General features: G+C 42.4%; 1 protein-coding gene across 2 annotated transcripts in view; it reads left to right on the top strand.

The window, feature by feature from the left end:
- Nucleotides 1-19,865, top strand: part of LOC121293614 (dynein heavy chain 9, axonemal-like) — a 530,687-nt gene that overhangs the window by 28,235 nt on the left and 482,587 nt on the right. For both annotated transcript variants that reach the window (XM_041216734.1, XM_041216733.1), the window contains exons 7-11: nucleotides 6,401-6,568; nucleotides 7,869-7,985; nucleotides 8,916-9,066; nucleotides 16,487-16,601; nucleotides 19,063-19,131. In XM_041216734.1, the coding sequence (XP_041072668.1) occupies nucleotides 6,401-6,568; nucleotides 7,869-7,985; nucleotides 8,916-9,066; nucleotides 16,487-16,601; nucleotides 19,063-19,131 (620 nt within the window). The remainder of the gene's footprint in view (nucleotides 1-6,400; nucleotides 6,569-7,868; nucleotides 7,986-8,915; nucleotides 9,067-16,486; nucleotides 16,602-19,062; nucleotides 19,132-19,865) is intronic.

Genomic DNA, 19,865 nt, shown 5'->3' with positions numbered 1-19,865 from the left:
CATCCCAATGGGGGATGGAGGTGTAGAGGGATTGGATGTCCATGGTGAAGAGGAGGCGGATGGGGCCAGGGAACTGGAAATTGTTGATATGATGTAGGGTGTCAGAGGAATTGCAGATGTAGGTGGGAAGGGATTGGACAAGGGGAGAGAGAATGGAGTCAAGATAGCAAGTAATGAGTTCCGTGGGGCAGGAACAGACTTACACGATCGGTCAGCCGGGACAGTCCTGTTTGTGGATTTTGGGTAGGAGGTAGAAGCGGGCCGTCCGAGGTTGGGAGACTATGAGGTTGGAAGCTGTGGAAGGAAGATCTCCAGAGGAGATGAGGTCAGTAACACTCCTGAAAACAATGGCTTGAATTTCAGTGGTGGGGTAATGGTCCAGGGGGAGGTAGGAGGAAGTGTCTGCGATTTGACGCTCAGCCTCTGCGAGGTAGAGGTCAGTGCACCAGACAACAACAGCACCACCCTTGTCAGAAGGTTTGATGACAATGTCAGGGTTGGACCTGAGAGAACAGAGTGCAGCAAGTTCAGAGAGAGACAGGTTAGAGTGTGTGAGAGGAGCAGAGAAATTGAGATGACTGATGTCATGCTGACAGTTCTCAATGAAAAGATCAAGAGAAGGTAAGAATCCAGAGGGAGGGGTCCAGGTGAAGGGAGAATATTGGAGGTGGGTAAAAGGTCCGTTGAACGGGGAGAGGACTCCTGCCCAAAGAATTGAGCACGGAGACGAAGGTGGCGGAAGAAGAGTTCAGCATCATGCCGAGCCTGAAATTCATTGAGATGAGGGCGCAAGGGTATGAAACTAACTAACGTTTTTATTCATGTTCTCTGGTTCAACACTTGCAGTCCAAGCCAATCTATATTATCCATTCTTCTCAGTTTTTCTGTTTAAGAGTTAAACCATGTACTCTTTCAATCTTTTTTTCTCCAAGGAAAATAAGTTCTGAGTTGTGAGCCTATCTTCATTATTTAGAGTGTTAAATATTGCAAACATTCTCACCATTGTTCTCAAAAACAGGAGGAATGTTGATGACGGTGAGTGAAACACAGTTTTTGACTTGGTATGTGTCAAGATTGAGTGGAAATAAACCGTTGGGGCTCAATCTTTCATGTGGCAAGAGCTTTTGTTGCACACCTCTGAATGATGCTGTGTATTAGAGGGCCTTCTCCATTTCTTTATTTGATATGAGTCTAGAATTTATTTCTTTGCAGATCAGTGCTTAGCTCCATAGAGTCATCTTTTATTTTATGGACTTAGGTCTGTGTTTTGTTACTTTATCCGCACTATGCAGCACACTAGGTCAATCTGATGGAACTGAGTGACTTCTTCGCTGAGTCTGTTTGGGAAGTCAAAACAAATACCTTGCCAGTTTTTCTGTCCTCTCAAACTTTGAAGGAAACATATTTTTGTTCTTATACCTGCTCTACTTCATTTCGTTTGTGTCACTTCTTTGTATGGTTCCTCCTAAATCCCATGTACACTGCTTCCCTCACTCTCAAAAATGTTGAACAGCTGTGAGCTTTCCCTTCCTTCTCCAATCCAAAGGCTTCTATGACTCAGACTTATTATTGCCTATTTGTTTTGAATTGTTTTAACTTATACTTCAGTGTAAAAAGAGTGAGAGAAGCCCACCAGGCCCATTAAGTCCCATCCCAACCAGGCAATGGACAACAATGCACACTATTGACCCATCCCCTAACCACACAATCCCTTAGGGCAGGAAAAAAGACAACAGCAAAACAAAACTGCAATCAATTGATGTAAAACTCGAGGAAAGTCCTCATCAATTAAGATGTTCCACAAAGCTGGGAGCCTAGTAATCTAGAGGTTCAGGGTAATGCTCTGGGGGCATGGGTTCAAATCCCAACACGGCAGATGGTGGAATTTAAATTCAATGAACAAATCTGGAATTAAAAGCCAGTCTCAGTAATGGAAAACATGAAGCTATTGTCAAGTGTTGTTAAAATCCATCTAGTCCTTTAGGGAAGCAAACCTGCCATCCTTACCTGGCTTACATGTGACTCCAGATCCACAACAATGTGGTTTCCTCTTAACTATCCTCTGAAACGACCTAGAAAAACACTCAGTTCAAGTGCAGTTAGGGATGGGCAACAATGTCCTCATCCCATGAAGGTTTTTTTAAAAAAAGTATCACACACTATGTATGTTAGCAAAATTAAAACCTATACGATTAGAGTGGCAGTGGATACAAAGTTAATGTGGTAATGTGGAGGTTATTGTACAAGTAACCAAGGGGATTGGATTAAAGATCCAGAGACATGAGTGCCACCCACCCTGGCAGTTGGGGAATTTACTTTCAATTAACTAAATACAAATCTGGAATAAAAAGCTTGTCTCAGTAATGGTGGCCATGAAATGACCAGATTATTGTAAAAATCCACCTGTATCACTAATATTCTTTCAGGAAAGGAATCTACTGTCATTTCCTAAGCTGGCCTGTAGACAACTCTAGACCCAGAGAAATGCAGTTGATTCTCAGCTGCCTCTGAATTGGCTGATGAAGCGATTCAATTACCTGCAAGAAGGAGGCTTGCCACCACCTTCAAAAGGGCATGGGGATTGCCAGTAAATGTTGGCCTTGGCAGTGGTGCTCACCTCTCATGAATGTATAAAAAAGAGTAATGGTTGTCATGATAATCGCTGATTTGTGGTTGTGGACTCCAGTGTTAGACACTCTACGGTACTCTGTACTATATATGGGGGTCACCTGATCTGGGCGGGGCGGTTAAAGGTCAGATAGCACATGTTGGAGCCTGTCGTGATAGAGTTCAGACACTGCAGGTATCGGTTTATGTTAGGAAAATGTGTTTTTGATAAAGTTAGCTTAGCTACAATGTCGACGGTCTAGTGTGCATCATTTACAAAAAACAAGAAACAAGACAATGGTGAAGAGGTTTTTTTTTTCAGACTGGAGGGAGGTATTCTATGGTGCTCCACAGGGACCAGTATTAAGCCCACTGCTTTTTCACTATGTGTTAATGACCTGGACTTGGGTGTGCAGGGGATAATTTCAAAGTTTTGCAGACGACCTGAAACTTGGAAATATGGTAAGTAATGAAGGAGAGAGTACCAGACTTCAGGAGGACATAGGTAAACAGGTAAACTGGGCAGACTGGTGACAGATGAAATGGAACCCAGAGAGGCATGACATATTGGTAGGAAGAATAAGGAGAGGTAATACAGACTGTGGTTAAAAAAAGGGTTGCAGTAAGAGAAATACCTGGGAGTGTTTGTACACAGATTTTTGAAGGATGCAGAACAACTTGGGAAAGCTGTTTTTTTTTAAAAAAGTGATCCTTGGCTTTGTTGATGAAGAAAGGAAACTACGGCTAAACTTTTGTAAAACACTGGGTCCACAATCACAATCACTGGGTATGCCTCAGCTGGAGTTTTATATTCCATTTTGGGACCACCTTTAGGAAGGATGTCAAGGCCTTGGAGAGGGTGCAAAAGAATTATACAATGGTGCGATGGTTGACGGGCTTCAGTTATGTGGACATGGAGAAGTTGGGGTTGTTTTCCTTTGGAGTAGAGAAGGTTAAGAGGAGATTTGATAGAGTTGTTCAACGTCATGACGGGTTTTGATACAGTAAATAAGGAGAAATTGTTTCCATTGAGAGGAGGGTCAACCAGAGGACAATGTGACTGGCAAAAGCACCAGAGCGACATAAGGAAACATTTGTTTATGTAGTGAGTTATTGTGATCTGGAGCACATTCCATGACAAGATGGGGGAAGCAGATTCAATAGTGATATGTAAAAGAGAATTGGGGCAGAATTTTTCCATTGGTGTGTGGGGGGCAGGACCTGCACGCTGACATGTAAAATGACGCAGGGTGATGTCGGGTGGAACTCCCGATGTCACCCGCGTCAATTACATTTTCAGGTCGGCGCCCACCAACCTGTCAACAGCCTATTGAGGCCATTAAGAAGCCAATTCAGCTCATTAATGGACCTGCCCGTCCAACCTTAAGGTTGGTGGTCTGGCCAGGAATCCTGGCGGGCTTGTGAAAAAACATGAAACCTCATCCACTGGCGGGATAAGGCTTCATGAGGGTTTTTAAAGTTTAATGAAAGGTTGCAATAAAAGTTATGGACATGTCCCATGACAGTGTCACATGAGGGGACACGGCAGGGAAAATTAATAAAGTCCTTTATTAAAAGTTTCAAAACGGAGCCGATCTCCCTGAGGCAGCACTTAGACTCAGGGAGATCTGCGAAAGAGCGCACTCCTGGGTGAGGGAACCCACCCACCCCACCCGGACAGGGAGCGCCTAGCGCTTCCTGGTGGACGTCACGCTGGGTCGGCCTTAATTGGCACACCCACGTAAAATGGTGGTGCGCCCCTGAGCGGGACCACCGATCGGGAGCCCACCCGCTCGCGCCCGCTCCTGCTCCCCCCCACCCCCCCGATAGGGGGAAAGGTTTGCTCTTGGAGAAATACTTGAAGGAAAGATATTTGCAGGACTCTGGGGGAAGAGCAGGAGAATGGGATTCAAAGAGGCAGCACCTTCTGTGGTGTATCACTCTGTGATTCTATAAACTTCCAAAGGCAATCAATTAAAACTCTACTTTTGCAAATAACTACTAACTTCCCCTTTATAACTGGAAATGCCCTCTTCACTCCGAAAATTGTTAAGTTCTTTTTAAAGGATTAAAACCCCATCACATACATTGGCAGTTTGTTCCAGAAGGCAATGTCTCTTTGTAAAGAGAAATACTTCTGAACTGGCTGCCTTCATATGGCTGTCATGATCTAGATGAAGGAACTGAGGGCATCCTGGCTAAGTTTGCAGATGATACAAAGATAGGTGGAGGGACAGGTAGTATTGTGGAGGCGGGGAGGCTGCAGAAGGATTTGGACAGGTTAGGAGAATGGGTAAAGAAGTGGCAGATGGAATACAATATGGGGAAGTGTGAGGTCATGCACTTTGGTAGGAAGAATAGAGGCATAGACTATTTTCTAAATGGGGAGAGAATTCAGAAGTCTGGAGTGCAAAGGGACTTGGGAGTCCTAGACCAGGATTCTCTTAAGGTTAACTTGCAGGTTGAGTCGGTAGTTAGGAAGGCAAATGCAATGTTGGCATTTATTTTGAGAGGACTAGAATATAAAAGCAGGGATGTGCTGCTGGGGCTTTATGAGGCTCTGGTTAGACCACATTTAGAATATTGTGAGCAATTTTGGGCCCTGTATCTCAGGAAGGATGAGCTGGCCCTGGAGAGGGTCCTGAAAAGGTTCACGAGAATGATCCCAGGAATGAAAGGCTTAACATATGAGGAACGTTTGAGGACTCTGGGTCTATACTCGATGGAGTTTAGAAGGATGAGGGGGGATCTGATTGAAACTTACGGAATACTGAAAGGCCTGGATAGAGTGGACGTGGGGAAGATGTTTCCATTAGTAGGAGAGACTAGGAGCCGAGGGCGCAGCCTCAGAGTAAAGGGAAGACCTTTTAGAACAGGGATGAGGAGAAACTTCTTTAGCCAGAGAGTGGTGAATCTATGGAATTCATTGCCACAGAAGGCTGTGGAGGCCAGAGTGTATTTAAGACGGAGATAAATAGGTTCTTGATTGGTAAGGGGATCAAAGGTTACGGGGAAAAGGCGGGAGAATGGGGTTGAGAAACTTATCATCCATGATTAAATGGCGAAGCAGACTCGATGGGCCAAATGGCCTAATTTCTGCTCCTATGTCTTATGGTCTTATGGTCTAGTCCCACCAGCCCTGTGCATGTCAAATAGCTTGCCCAATCTGACTGAGATCAATCCCTTACGCTGTGATCAGCAATTATCCTGCAGTCTCTTTCTTGATCTGTTGACTTCAGCAGGAACCCCAGTATGGCAAAAACATGCTTGCAGTTTCCCAACTCCAATTGCATGACACCATATTTGTTCAGTTGAGGAGATATCTTTAACTAATGGGCCCATTCCCCTAATCTGTTGTCCTGCTGTGAATCACTCACCTGTGTTCACATTTATGTATGGCCTGCGAATCGTTGAACATCTTCTGTTCCAGTCCAACATGCCCTACACCTTGAACTGTTGGCCCTTTTCAAGAACAAAGAAGGAACACACATCAAATCAGACATGCAAGAAATAGAAAGAAAGAGTAAAAGTTATAAAGGAAATGCTGCTGAATAATGCAATCAGGATTATCGTAAATTTTGATGATAGTTCAAAAGCTTTTAGTATATCCAAAGGGAAAAATGTTAACCATGTTCTTATAAGGATAGATACCTTCTCTTCATATCGTTTCGCTGGAGGCATTTACCAAGGTCATAATTATAAATCAATTGGAATGTTTCAGTTTAGAATTAACTGTAAAGGACAAGGGAGTGATTGCTCATTAAATTACTTTTATCTATCTATTTATTATTAGGATTTCTTGGTGACAGCACAAGATCTATTTAAACTGGAAAAAATTGAGTTTGGAGGGATCCGCGGCAAGGGCTTGAGCCTGCAGGTGGTGAGAATTTATGAGGAATTCCAGGAGATTTATAAAGCATTTACAGAACATACATATGACTGTTTGGATCCTGTTAACCAGGTAGGAGGTTGTTCATTATACATCTAGGTTATGGTGGAGTTTGTTTGTATCACTTCATTGTGTTTCATTGTACATAAGGGAACATGATGGTCGTGATGGATTCTAACATGTTAATTTAGTAGGGCTACAAAAGGATGTTAGAGTGTGTTTATTAACCTACATGTACATAATATATGTCTTGCATTAAATATGCCAGTCATACATCAGATACAACACTTAATAGTGTCAGTTTCTTTTTTTAAAATAAGCAAATCATTTGCTCTTGAATTTTCTAACATTGCTGCCTGGTTTCACCCAAAGCTCAACCAACACATTTATAGGCAGCTGCCAATCTACAGCCAATCTCCTCAAAATTAGGCCTCCAGTTAACCTTAGATTGTCTGTTTAGACAATTTTCCCACAAGGATTAATTGAACAGTAGTTTTAAAGGAACAGGCCATGAAAAGCATTGACCCATTGTAGCAGCTGACCATCACACAGGTGATTCATTCAGATTAGGCTTTCCTGTGTCTAGGAAAGCACATGCCTGTTTCCTGTTTCCATGGCTCATTTTAGCTAGAATAGGTCATTAGCCTGTTGCCGAAACTATAGATTGAGTGGCAGCATTCGGCATCAAGTATGGCTGACCAGGAGCCTCTCTCGCTCCTACCACCTACCATAGGCGTATCGGGATGATTTACAGGTTGACAATAAACCTGTTTTGGCCACATTATGAACACACCTTTAGTATTAAGTCCTGGGGTGGGGCTGGAACCCGGAGGTTCTGGCTCAGAGGCAGGGATGCTACCCACTGTGCTGCGAGACCACCTGATATGATCTATAAAACATCAATAATTCATTTTCATTATAGTTAATATTTTTTAATGATCTACTCCCAATGAAAACATTCTCAAAGATTGTAATGCGTAATATGTGAATCTAAGAAGTGGGTGATCTGGAAAATACAAGTACATTTGTAAATACATTTTAAACAAATTAGATTGATTTTTGTTAAAGAAAATTGATGCTTCAAATATTTCTAAGTGGGATATGTTAAAATCCTAAACATACAAAGGTGTATAATCCTTTCGCTTTGATAGCAGCTTGTGGAATGAAAGATATCTTTCTAATTTGAACCAAAGATCTCTTTTTCACCCTCCTGTTTATTTCTGTTGAATACTTTTTGTTTTCAGGTGTCTCTTCTGGACCTTGAACCAAGTCTGGTGGCAGCTTAACTGTTCAGCAAGAATGAATTAAAATATTTGAGCAGGAACTTGTTGATAATTTGATTGTTTCTAAAAATCAGTTTCCTTGTCATTAGGAATTTGCAAAAGACTTTTTGGTTTGGAAGCAGAAAGTCGAGGACGTAGACCGACGGCTGGCCACCGTTTTCTGTCAGGCTTCCGAAGATACACCTGCCTTGGAACACGCCTTCAAGGTCTGTTTTAGATGCGGTGTCACACATTGGGGTACACACCGACCTTTGGCAAAGCTTTGGAAATCGGGCGGGGTGTGAGACAGACTGGCAACTCACCACTCACGCTGTTGCTAAGACAAATTTAAGCCCTGTTGATAGTGAGGGAAGACAGTGGTGTAGTGGTAAAGTTGCTGGGCTAGTAAACCATTACCCTGGGTACACAGATTCATATCCTACTGTGGCAGCTGATGGAATTTAAGTTTGTTTAATAAATCCAATTGATTAATAAAAATCTGGAATTGAAAGCTAGTCTCAATAGTTATGCCACAACACTATCATCAGTTGTTGTAAAAACACATCTGCTATCCTTGTTTGATTTGGCCTACATGTCACTCCAAGCCCAAAGCAATGTGGTTGGCTTTTACCTACCCTCTGCAATGGCCCTATAAGCTACCCAGTTCAAGGGCAATTAGGGATTGGCAACAATTGCTGGCCTTGCTAGCAATACCCTCATTCCATGAAAGAATAAAACACATACTGCTTGGTAGCACAACCTTAGTCACTCGATCAGAATTCTTAAGACCCAGTTGAATGAAGGATGAGTCCGACATTGAAGACCTTCTTCGGAGGCCCTGTACCATCTTGACTCTGTCTTGGCTCAGTTATCTAATGCCCGGAACAGTGCAAATTGTTTTACTGATAATGTTATACGAGCGATACACATACGGAAATGGCTGTGCTGGTATTCATGATTGACCTATAGGCCTGCTTATTGGCAACAATTTCTTGCCTGCATGGGGGAGAAAAGATATAATTCAAAATTTTTAACAACACAACATTGCTGGTGAAACTCCTGAGAAACATGCACTTCTTACCTGACTTCTCGTTCAGCTCAGCAGTGATTTTAAATGTTAATATCTGTTTTTTGAAACATTTCTTTTCTCTTTCTAGTTGCTGGATATGTTTGGCAGTCTCCTTGAGAGGCCTCTAATAGCAGCTGATGCGTCTGACAAATACCCTCGCCTTATTGTCATGTACAGTAAGGAACTAGATGATGTTAAGCAAATTTATAACAGGCACATGGACGAAGCAATGGAATTTGGTATGGATTCATTTTTATAAACTGTTGTTGATTATAAAGCTGATGGAAAATGGAGGGTAAAGAATTTTAGTTGACATTACAATTTAAAAATAACTTCTCTCTCCCCTCTCATCTCTGTTCTCTCTTTGACACATTTGCATTTATTTTATATTCTCCCTACCCCTCGCTGGATTTCCCCCCATACTATGTACCATATCCTAACCAGGCAGGTTCTGCTGCTTGCTCTAAGCCTCTTCTCGTGTGACCATTCATCAGGGTCTTTGGTGCTGTGTGATAGTGGCCCTGTGTTACTTTCTTTCTATTTTATTTTTCCCTAGTGTGCAGGAGCAACCAACCTCAGCCCTGTAGTTCCCACCAGAGGCATCAGCAAGTGGTCAAATTTGGCTTGGGGAATTTTTTTTTTTTCTCTTATTTATTCATTCTTGCAATATGGGTGTCACTGGCAAGACCAGCATTTATTGCCATCCTTAATTGTCCTTGAGAAGGTGGTGGTGAGCTACCTTCTTGAACCACTGCATTCACCATGGTGAAGGCACGCCCACAGTGCTGCTAGCGGGCGAGTGCCAGGATTTTGACCGGACGAAGGTGAAGAAGGGATGATATGGTTACAAGTCAGGATGGTGTGTAACTTGGAGCACGACTTGCAGGTGGCAGTGTTCCCCTGCATCTGCTGCCTTTGTCCTTCTGGATAGTAGAGGTTGAGGGTTGGGAGGTGCTGCCTGGGAAGCTTGGTGAAAAGGGAGATAATCATATGTTTAAACACCCTCCACTACAATGTATCTCTCTTGTGAGGAATTAAGACCTCACGCTGTATATTTATATATAGATATGCTCATTGTCATTTCTAAAATTTTAAAACTGAACAAACACCTTTAAAATGTCTGAACCTATGTCTGTCTGTGATCCCCGAACAAAAGAAGCAAGAAGCTACCTGGTAGTTTTGGGAAAACTTGCATCTCGTTATCTCTGAGGAGTCACTAATGACCGCCTGTGGACTGTACAGCCCAACTTCAAAGGGAGCTATACAAAGGCCATCTGCATTTAATAGCACAGGCTGGCCAGAAGGAGATGGATCGTCTGTTCAGACAAAAGCCCTGCAGCCAAGAGAAATCAATTGCCTCCTTAATGGGCTTAATTGCCCACTTAATTGTCGGTGGGTGCGCTTCCGACTGCTGTGCGCGCCCGCCGACCTGAAGATTGCTCGCGCACAGGATGGCATCAGGACGCTCGCCCAACATCAACCTCGTGTTATTTCACATCTGTTTGCGTTGGGCGCGTGCCCACCGCGCGGTGTAAAATTCTGCCCATGTGCGAATTACACGCACCGGTTTTTTTTAAGCAAAACGTGCCTTTAAGGAGCCAGGCAGTGGTGTGAACACATGTTTTCATACAGCACATTATAGGAGAAAATTCACTTCCTCCCCTTCTTATCTGCAGAACACCGAGAGCAGTTGTGGAAAAAAAGTGTCTTCCGCTGTTTTTTTTTCAGTAAGATTAAACATTCCATTGTTGTCTGCTGCCTGGAACCACACACATACACACACACACACACACACATACACACACACACACGCTAGAATATTAATTTTAAATTATTTTGAATTTGATGAGTCATTCTGAAACCTATAGCCCTTCAGCTATTTGGTGCTTCAATGCTTCACACAGTGCAGGAGATCTCATTATGCTCCCAGCAGACCCGCTTAATGCACTAGTCTGTATAGGTGATTTGGAGCGAATAATGATATTAAATCCTAGAATAAAAGCTGCATTCTGGACTTTTAAAAAAAAAATTAGATAAATCAAGCCATGTTCTCGTTTTAATCTCGAGGAAGGGACAGGAAAGAAAAATTGAGTATAAAGAAAATCAGATGTAGAATGTACCTGCAGTGCCCCACGTCCATTGTGCCAAGATGTTTCAAACTGTGGTTAGAACTATAGAACCATAGAAAAGTGACAGCACAGGAAGGGGCCAGAAAAAGAGGAAAAAGAAACTAGCTGCTCATTTTAATCCTGCTTTCCAGCGCCTGGTCCATAGCCTTGCAGGTTACAGCACTCCAGGTGCAGATCCAGATACCTTTTCAGCTTCAACCACCAACTTAGGCAGTGAATTCCAGACACCCACCACCCTCTGGGTAGAAAAGTTTTTCCTCATGTCCCCTCTAATCCTTCTACCAATTACCTTAAATCTTTGCCCCTGGTAATTGGGCCCTTAGCTGGGGGAAACAAGTCTTTCCTGTCTACCTTTTCTAGGCCCCTCATAATTTTGTATACCTCAACTAGGTTACCCCTCAGCCTCCTCTGTCCTCCCCAGCCTATCCAATCTTTTCTCATAGCTGCATTGTTGCAAATCTCCTCTGAACTCTCTCCAGAGCAATTATGTCCTTCCTGTTAAGTTGGTGACCAGAACTGTACATAAAAGTCCAGCTGTGGCCCAAGCTGTGTTTTATACAGTTCCAGCATTACATCCCTGCTTTTGTATTCAATACGTCCCCCAATAAAGGAACGCATTCCATATGCTTTCTTTACCACCTTAGCCACCTGTTCTGCCACCTTCAGGGACTTGTGGACATGCACTTCAAGGTTTGTCATTTCCTCAATCCCTCTCAATGTCTTCCCATTTATTGAGTATTCCCTTGCTTTGTTTGCCCTTCCCAAATGCATTACCTCGCACTTTTCCAGATTGAATTCTATTTTCCACTTCTCTGCCCACTCAACCAAACCAATGATATCATTCAGGAGGCAACAGCTATGCTTTTCACTATCAACTGCACAGCCAATTTTTGTGTCATCTGCAAATTTCTCAACATATTTCTCACATTTATGTCCAATCATTAATATATACAACAAACAGCACTGAGCCCTGTGGAACACCACTGGAAGTCGTTTTCCATTTGCAAAAACATCCTTTGACCATCACCCTTTGTTTCCTGTCATTGAGCCAATTTTGGATCCAATTTGCCACATTCCCTTGTATCCAGGGATCTTACTTTTCTGACCAGTCTGCCATGTGGGACCTTATCAAATACCTTACTAAAATCCTTATAGACAACATCCACTGCATTATCCTCATCAATCCTCCTTGTTACTTCCTCAAAAAATCCTATTAAGTTAGTAAGACATGATCTTCCCCTAACAAAACCATGCTGACTGTCCCTGATCAACCTGTGTCTTTCTAAGTGACAGTTTATCCTGTGTCTCAGAGTTGATTCTGGTCTATAATTTTCTGGCCTATCCCTTGCACCCTTTTTAAATAATGGTACAACAATTGCAGACCTCCAGTCCTCTTGTACCTCACCTGTATCTAGATATCTAGAGATGATTGGAAATTGAGCCTCAGAGCATCCACTATTTCCTCCCTGGCTTCCTTTAACAATCCATCCGGCCCTGGTGACTTATCCAACTTCAAGGATGTCAGTTGCTCTAGTACTTCCTCTCTCACTATGCTTATTGTTTCTAATGTTTCACAATCCTCATTAACTAGAATGTCTACATCATCCCTCTTGTTAATGAAGATGGAAACAAAGTGCTCATTGAGAACCCTGCCCCATTCTTCATCAGTGCACAAGTTACCATGTACGTCTCTGTTGAGTCCTACCCTTTCCTTAGTTATTCTCTTGCTCTTAATGTACTGGTAAAACCCCCTCTTGTTGAACTCGTTATGTGCTGGCTAAAAAGTTCTCCTGAATGCAGTTCAAGAATTCTGTGCCCTCTCTGCCCTTCACACTGATCACATCCCAATTGATATTAGGATAGTTGAAGTCTCTAACTGTTACTGCCCTATTGTTTTTGCACTCAGAAACCTGCCTACATATTTGCTTTCTAACTCCCTTCCACTATTTGGGGGTCTATAGTGCACTCTGAGCAGTGTCGCTGCCCTTATTTTGTTTCTGAGCTCAATTCGCATGGCCTCATTTGATGCCTTATTTAGTATATCATCCCTCTTCACAGCTGTAATTGATTCTTTAACCAATAATGCTACACCCCACCTATTTTATCCCCTCCCAATCCTGTCTGAAAACGCTACATCCAGGGATGTTGAGCTGCCATTTTTGACCGTCCTTACACCAAGTTTCTGTTAAAGCAACAATACCATGTTGCCATATCTCTGTGTACCTACAGCTCATTGGCTTCATTTGCTGTACTCCCTGCATTTACACATACACCTTTTTACACTGCCAAACTCCGGTGCTGTATACTTTTTAACCTGTGCTTCTTCTGTCTTTCAGAGTCACTCAATAATTGTCCATCTCCCATTTCCTGCTCTGATTTTCATCTCAAGTTCTCATCCTCCCATCAATCTAGTTTAACCCCCAATCACCCCACCTCCCCCGCCACCCGCAGCAAGCACTAGCAAATCACCCTGCGAGGATATTCATTCCAGGCCTGTTCAGCTTGTATAGATCCCACCTTCCCAATGGGAAGTAGTCCCAATGCCCACGAAACCTGATTCCCTCCCTCCTACACCAGCTTTCCAGCCACGTGTTTAATCACTCAGTTCTCCTATTTCTATACTCACTTGCATGTGGGACTGGGAGTAAACCTGAGATTACTGCTTTAGAGGTTCTGCTTTTCAATCTCCTTCCTAGCTCCCTAAAGTCTGCTTTCAGGACCTCATCCCCTTTCCCACCTAAGTCATTGGTACCAGCATGGACCACAACATCTGGCTGATCACCCTCCTCTAGAATGATGTCCAACAGTTGCTCCGTGTCATCCTTGATCCTGGCACCAGGGTGGGAACATACCATCCTGGAGTCATGTCTAGGGCCATAGAAACGCCTGTCTGTTCCCCTAACTAATGAATCCCCTATCACTATAGCTCTTCCTTTCTTCTTCCTCCCCTCTGCTACAGCTGACCGCTCGTGGTGCCACAAACTTGGCTCTGACTGCACTCCTTAAGGAACCAATGCCCTCACCAGCTTCCAAAACAGAAAACCAACCTGTGAGCGGGACCCCAGGGGAATCCTGCAGCACTTGACTGGTTTTCTTGGATTTCCTGGCCGTCACCATTCCCTTTCTACCTCCAGGCTCCTAAGCTGCAGTGTGACCACCTCTCTGAATGTATTATCCACGTAGTCCCAGCCTTGCAGATGTGCCACAGTGACTCCAGCCACAGCTCAAGTTCTGAAACCCGGAGCTCAAGGTTCTGCAACTGGTGACACTTCCTGCATATGCCTTCGTCTAGGACATCGGGAATGTCCACGATTTCCGACATATTACAGGACATGCATTCCACATGACCCAAGTTATCCTGCCATGACTTCAATTTACTTCTTTTACATTTACTTTGTTACTTTGTTTTACTTCTATTAACATTACATTACTTGGTCCTACTTAATAAACCTTACCAAAAGTGCAATTCCTACTTTATTTTAAATCTTAGGAATTGAATAAACCTTAAGCACTTTCTGGATACTCACTAGATACTCACCAAATGGCTTCTTCTCCAACCAATCAAATTGTTTCCTTTCTGTGATGTCAGAATTTGTTTTTTTTACACACTCCTTTCGAACTCAGCGTGGGCCAGTTCCGAGCAGTTGTTATGGCACAGCCGATGGTAAATGCTGAGCTACTCAAATCTCAAAGGGAAATCTTGAAACAACTGCTACAACTGGTTTGCAATTTGTATATTTCGAGATGCATGCCGTGAATTCAGTAGTAATAAGACCACTGAGTCTTATAGGCTTCTTACAAAACTAAATTGAGCATTTATTAATAGAAGAAATCATTTTAAGCACATACATAGGTTTATAAATTACTACTGTGATAACCCCCAGCTCCCTTAGTTAATCTAACTCTCAGTTACACCTCCGTTAAGGCAACAGTAAAACACATAGAATTAAACAGACCAAGGCAAAACATACACCCTGGACAGTTGAATTCAAAATGAGTTTTTCTTAGATGCTGGAGGTTTTTCACCCTTGTGATAGATCTTAAAATTCCTTCTTCCCTTACATATAATCTCATCCCCTTTATTTAGATTACTCCCTTTTCAATGTAAATCCCATTGTTTTGATATGTCTTTTCAACTCTACTTTTCTAATAATAAAAATCTTTCGTAGCACCAATTTTATCAGTAAGCTTTGGGAAAAATAAACACACTGTTTGGCTTAGCCTCTGTTGGCTAGGTGTAACACCTTACCATCCCTTTGAAATTCACTACTCTAATTTATCTGAAGATGCAAATGTCCCTTTTACACCTCACATTCTAAAACTCCAGCCATGTTTACCTACTTAACATTTCAAACCTAACTTCTCTTCTTGATACATCAAAGCCTTCAGACCAGCTGCCTTTGTTTCAATTAAGTCCCAACACACGCACACACAGACCCATAGACACAGACCCCACTATTACTCTACAATAAATTCCAATAACATTACGAAAATTATTATATTTTCTTGACAGCAGCTGACAGGTCCACCTCTCCAACTGCTCTTCCCGGAGGTTAGAATGTGTCACAAATTTTTGCAGTCTCCTTGTTATCCCATTTTATATTTACAAAGAGAAGAATATGAGGCTTGTGGCATTCTTCTGTGTAATTTAATGCAGTTTTTTGCAGTTTATACAAAATCTTTTTTGTAATCTAGAAGTACAAAATGAGCTGATGTCCTTAATTCTCCTCATGAAACATTGCTGCCAATCCTATCGAAATGTTTTAATTTAATATTAAGGGTTAAAGGATAATAATTTTAAGATAAATTTGAGAGCCTCTTTACTATATTCAAACCAAATGCTACTTCCATTTAAAAGTATGCATTGAGAAATATGATAATTGTTGCAATGGAATTGAATGTTTGTGTACTGGAAACTGTCCCTAGCATCTTAATGTGCAGTAGTTTTATAGTCACTATTTGTGACAGTTACCTCATTGTCAGTAGCTTCCCCAATGGCTGAGGGAGGTTCATGAATTGGAATCAGTTCATCTTGCATAGAGGAAAGTGGGAATACTTTAGCTTGCAGATTTCCCATGATTGTATCTTTTAACCGTCTCTCCGCTGTTGAAGCAGCTAGCACAGCAACTGGTTCCAGCTAAGGGCTCCTGACACACTACTGGTGACAACTGGACAACCGGCTGGTTCCCAGTTATAATCACCAGCCATTCAGACTGCAACCATTTGAGTCCAATTATGGCTGCTTGACACTCCCAACTGGTTTTAACTGATTTTATTCCCAGCTGAGCGATACTGCCTTTTCACTTCCCGCATAACCCTTACTACATTTATTCTACATAACATTTCCTATCTGTGAACACTACAGGTGGGAATATTATAGATATTATAGAATATTCTCACAATGCACTATTGATGTACATGGCTATGTCTGGAGAATTATTTTAAACTTTTCTTCCAGTACTGTTAGACTGTATAAAAATGAAGCTGCTTATTGTCTTTGCTGATTTGGACCCTGTTTTCTGTTTTGTAGGACGCCCCACTGTGAACAAGAACATGCCGGTTGTCGGGGGTGGGTTACGCTGGGCTATGGAATTAAGGGAACGGATCCGTGTGCCATTTAATAACTTCAGAAATATCACACACTCGTATGTATCCTACTTAGTACAATGGGCAAAGTTCTGAAAGAGTTCTGAGCCTTTCTATTACCTGTACCAAATATTGTCTTCTGTCCCTGACCAAATGACATTTTCTCTCTTTAAAAACGTAGCTAGCCCAAAAAAAGGTTTCGGGGTTTGACAGGATTTAGCCCCAGTGGATAAACTGTATAGGACTTTGATTCCTGTCACAATTCAGCGATCTTGTCAGAGATGCACAGGCAAAGGTGGAGTGGGGCGATGTGGCTTCCTGGCATTGACATTCCTTAGCACCTTTGTTGTTGAGTTTCTCATTAGCCCAAACCAGTGGGTATGTGCTGACTGCAGATCAGATACTTTCCCCACCGGGAGGGAAAGTTAGAGAAGATTCATCCCTGGATTGCTCTTGTACACTAACGTGGTTAGTGTTTTGGAAAAGCCCTGGCAGCTTGTCTGTTTGCTGTCTTGACTGTGCAGGCAGTGCTTTACTGGGAGACCCAACTGAGGAAAGGGATAGGAAAAAGCAAACAATCTCCTCCTTTAAACTTCCTGGACTGCTCTATACCCTATACGTTATATAAAGAGGAAATGTATTCATCTATGACAATCCTAAATATTGTAGATTTACAGGCCCATCAGTCCTCTCATGCTTGTATTTTGTACTTGAATAGACTGCATTTTACGTGGGCGGGCCAATTCAGGCCCGCCCAGCATGATGTCTGCACAGAAGCACTATGTGCTCCCTCTGTGGGCGGGGAATCCCAAAATCGAGAGTGCGTTGCTTCACGCATGCGCACGAAAGAGCGCACGCATCTCCCTGAGGCTAAGTGCAGCCTCAGGGAGATCGGCTGTAAATGTAAAAAACCTAAAGATAGAAAAATAAAATTTCCCTAACATGTCCCCTCATATGACACTGTCACATGAGTTGGGACATGTCCATAATTTTCACAAGAACTTTATTAAAATTTTTTCAAACCTACATTAAACCTCATCCCGCACATGGATGAGGTTTCGTGATTTTTCAAGTTTGCGCCAGGGCTCCTGGCCTGCCCGCCAGCCTTACTTAATTGACTCTGTCAATGGCCTCAATTGGCCATTGGCAGATCGGCGGGCGCACAGCTGATTTCGTTGTGCCTCCACCTTCCTGAAAATTTAAATGGGGCGCGGTGATGTTGGGAATTCCGTGTGTCGTTCTATGTGTCGGCGAGCAGGCCCCGCCCCTGCCCCCACTCGCCGACGTGTAAAATCCTGCCCTCAGAATGCAGGGGAGCATACGGAGAATAACAGTGTTTAGACTTCAGCCAGGCAGTTCCCAGTTAGCTCAGCAGCTGATCCCAGTAAATCAGAAGCAGCCACAGCCAGAGTTGACTGACAAAATCGGGTGCCAACTGATTTCTGGTTGGATCTCCCAGTTTTCTCTGCATGCTGATTATTCTGGTTAGATGCCGCTTAGATATGTTTGCAATCGTCAACCAGTTTTGGCTGATTTTTCATTCTGGGAGCTGGTCTGTTGTCTATTCACCGATTTGTTTTATATTTTCTGTTTGATTTGTCTCAGGGCAATGCAGAGATGACCCTAGATCCTGAATGTGCAACAGGCTTATTTACAAGAGTTTTCAAGTATCTCTGCTATCACAAGCTATCTGTACCAAGCTTATTTCAACTCTAGCTTCTGTGGTGTCTGTCAACTTTTCTCTGAGTCCACACTCAGGCTTAAATAATCAAGCACAGTGAGCATAGATCAGTTGCAAGACTCATATGAGCACAGATCAATTGAACACTCTATGGTTTTCATTGCAGCATCTCAGGCAGTGATGGAAATTATTCATGGTAGATTTTAAAAGGAAATGGATAAATATTTTAAGAACGAAAAGCATAAAAGGATGTGGGGAATGGAAGCAAAAGGATAGGTCTTTTAGAGGACAGGTACAGGCATGATGGGCTGCACAGCCTACTTTATGCTCTAACATTATAAGGTTCAATGCTGTTTGGGGTATCTTATCCTATACAAAATGGCTGCAGCAATTGCATTTGTAATGAGTCATTGCATTTCAACATTATTCTTTAGATGTAAAGCACTTTGAGAAGTTTCTGAGCAGCATGATGCTGCACAATATAAATAAAAAATAACTTTTCTACTCCTTCCCTTTCCCTGGTGACAAACTGGAATCTGACGTCATGTCAACTGGGAGCTCTACCCACACTTGTACCTCTTATTGATGTGCTGTGGAGAATAGATAATCTACAACATATCTGCACCTAATGTATTCTGGCCCATGCTTTGGAGATATAAAGTACAGAATCAGAGAGGATTGAGTGGCACCTTCATAAATTCCTTCAACTCATTTAGGGTTCCCTTGCATTATATGTTTGTTGGAAGTAAATATTTTGCATTGAGCCCAGAAACGCGGGCAAAAATTGGAAATGCTTTGTAAATGTTGTTAACTTTGTTAACGGGTGTGAATTTCCATAGATGTTTGGACTCATCTGAAGGTAAACAAATGATTCAGAAGTATGAGGAGATGATGGAACTCTTGGATCAGTAAGTAATAGACTCTGTTCATTATCAGTAAATTCTCCGAAAAAATGTTTTATGTATTGAAACAGTTTTGAGACTTGTGAGCTGCAAAAGTGAGGATTTATATAAATTGACAAATAGCTTGTGGTTATTCTCCAATTGGATTGCATAAATAGCTGCTCCATCTCTCCACAATTATGTTTTATAATTAGAAAGGTTTTGCAAGTCTGACTTTTTCTGCACATATCGAAGATGCTGATGTTTGATGTGTTTCTTCATGGTCAGCGGTGCTACTCGTGTGAACATATGAACATACGAACCACATCAATAGCAGGCGGTCAGAGCAGGAGAGATTCCTGGTCAGCCATGTGATAGAAAGAAAGTTGAAGCTTCAACCAGCGCTATCCATAGTCCCAGAGGACAACATGCATGTAAAAGTGCATGTTGCCCCAGCAACTTGGACTCCCTGAGTGAACTGCAACACACCACCACCATTTTCTATTGCCTGTGGTACAAACATGTGTCAAGAAAAAGAGGAAAGACAAACCATCAAGCCCTATTTAGATTTGGTGCAAACATACATCCCCTAACCAGAGAATCTCTAGAAAGGCCAACAAGATAAACTATTATCAAATGCCCTGGTTTCTAACTTGGTTGATTTCTACTGTTCAATGCATCGTTTCTTTGGTGATGCCAATGGTTGTAACATTCAGCTCCTGCTTAATCTGCTCTTTGCCCTTGTGACTCTATTCAGTGAC

Source organism: Carcharodon carcharias, chromosome 22, assembly GCF_017639515.1.
Source record: "Carcharodon carcharias isolate sCarCar2 chromosome 22, sCarCar2.pri, whole genome shotgun sequence".
In the NCBI taxonomy this organism is placed as follows: Eukaryota; Metazoa; Chordata; class Chondrichthyes; order Lamniformes; family Lamnidae; genus Carcharodon; species Carcharodon carcharias.
Note: the sequence above shows the minus strand (reverse complement) of the source record. Positions and strands in the feature narration are given on the sequence as shown.